This window comes from Hyla sarda, chromosome 9 (assembly GCF_029499605.1).
Source record: "Hyla sarda isolate aHylSar1 chromosome 9, aHylSar1.hap1, whole genome shotgun sequence".
NCBI classification, from domain to species: Eukaryota; Metazoa; Chordata; class Amphibia; order Anura; family Hylidae; genus Hyla; species Hyla sarda.
The window spans coordinates 161,098,970-161,100,830 of NC_079197.1; the positions used below are offsets into that span (position 1 = coordinate 161,098,970).

At 39.0% G+C, this 1,861-nt stretch overlaps 1 protein-coding gene across 1 annotated transcript; it reads right to left on the minus strand.

The window, feature by feature from the left end:
• Window positions 1-619: 619 nt before the first annotated feature.
• LOC130291971 (olfactory receptor 5B12-like) lies at window positions 620-1,579 on the minus strand. The gene has a single exon (XM_056541403.1). The coding sequence runs from the start codon at window positions 1,577-1,579 to the stop codon at window positions 620-622; it is 960 nt and encodes a 319-aa protein (XP_056397378.1).
• Window positions 1,580-1,861: the final 282 nt, after the last annotated feature.

The following is a 1,861-nucleotide window of genomic DNA, read 5'->3' on the forward strand; positions in this document are numbered from 1 at the left end:
TGTCCATTTTGATATATAGATTTTAGCTTGGCTTTACTATTCTTGTATTGCTCGTTCTACAAACACTTTTTTTTTGCCTAGTCCTTATTCACACTGTGTGTTTGTCAGTCCTGTTTTGACCATGCTGTTCTGAGCCTTGTGCTAATCTGTCTATCAAGGAGTGAGTTTGTCTTGTGTCTGTACCCGCTTGTATTTAGGATTTTTGTTTCCTCCTAGGCTAGTATCCTGATCACTCAGTGGAGAGTGCCCCGCTAGTTAGGAGCCTATTTGTCTTTGGTATTGATGTCCCTCCATGCTTGGAATGGGGTGTCTAGTGTGATCCTTGTTTGGAGTCCAGTGTGAACAGTGCTCTTAATTTCCTGACCTGTTAGTACGCTATTTCCTGCCTTGTTTGTATTTATATATCTGTTTGTTGGTTATTGTATTCCCGTCATGTTCCTGACCTGTTCCCCAACTTTGTACAGTTCAGTTTGTTTTGTTGACTTCGACACCCACGCACTTTAGCGCAAGTAAGGGACCGGCTCCAAGTTTTTGACCTGTCGTTTAGGGCAGATGGGCAAGTAGGCAGGGAGAGTGGTTTTTAGGGACAGCTTAGGCTTCACTTCTTCCTCTCCCTTATTCATGACACAGTGCTCTCAATTAAACAACAAAATGTGTTCACTTTACACTTCCCAATCCTCCTTCTAAAAGCAGTTTTGACATCTTTATTCTTAAGACTGTATATAAATGGGTTGAGCATGGGGACAATTGCCATGTTAAACAAAGAATGTAATTTCTTGGAGCCTAAGCTATTACTTGGGATAAGATACTGTAAGATGAACGTTGCAAACAGCAACATGATGACTGTGAGGTGTGAGGAACACGTGTAGAAGGCTTTTCTTCTACCAGTACTGGAATGTATCTCCATTATGGACCTAATTATAAAGATATAAGATGTTAAAATTAGAAGGAATGGAATAATGAAATATACCATGAGCCCTTGTGTATTGGGCAGTGTTTCCAATATTGTAGTATCACTGCAGGCAATTTCCAAGATGGGGACAAGGTCACAGCAGAAGTGGTCAATAACATTTGCGGAGAAACAAGAAATCTTAAATACAAACCAGATGAAGGATGCATATTGTGTGAAACCAAATATCCAACAAATTAAGGCCAATAGAAGACATATCTTAAAGTTCATAATGAGGTGATAATTCAGGGGTCTACAAATAGCTACATATCGATCATAACTCATGGCCATCAATATAAAAAGTTCATCTGCTGTTAAGGATGCAAATAAATACAATTGTATCATACAGGCCAGGTAGGACACAGTGTTATCTCCAGTGATGAACGTTAGAAGGATCTTATGTAGGTTGACAGTAGAAGACATCATGTCCACTATAGACAAATTAGCAAGGAAGAAATACATGGGAGTGTGAAGATGAGAGTCCAGACAGACCAGGAGGAGAAGACTCATATTCCCAACAAGAGAGATGAGATAAATAAGTAAAACCAGAACAAATATAGGAGCCTGGAGCTCAGGAACATCAGATATTCCCTTTATAATGAAATATGTAATTGTTTGATTTGCCTTCATATTTCTTATGAGTATAAAAAATGGTATGATGTTACCTGAAACAAAACAAAAAAAAGACTAGACCATGAAACATCCACCATCTAAAAGCCTCCAGCACATCAGTATCACCATTTAATCCTGCAGCATCTGCCATTCCTGGTGGCTTTGCATAAACTTTATTTAAAAAAAACAAAACAAAACAAAACAAAACAAAAAATCAGTAAGAGCTGGTATTGGGAGGTGGCAAACTGTGTCATTTCCCAGGGCTTCCATTTCCAATTGGAGCATCATGGCTATCCAGGG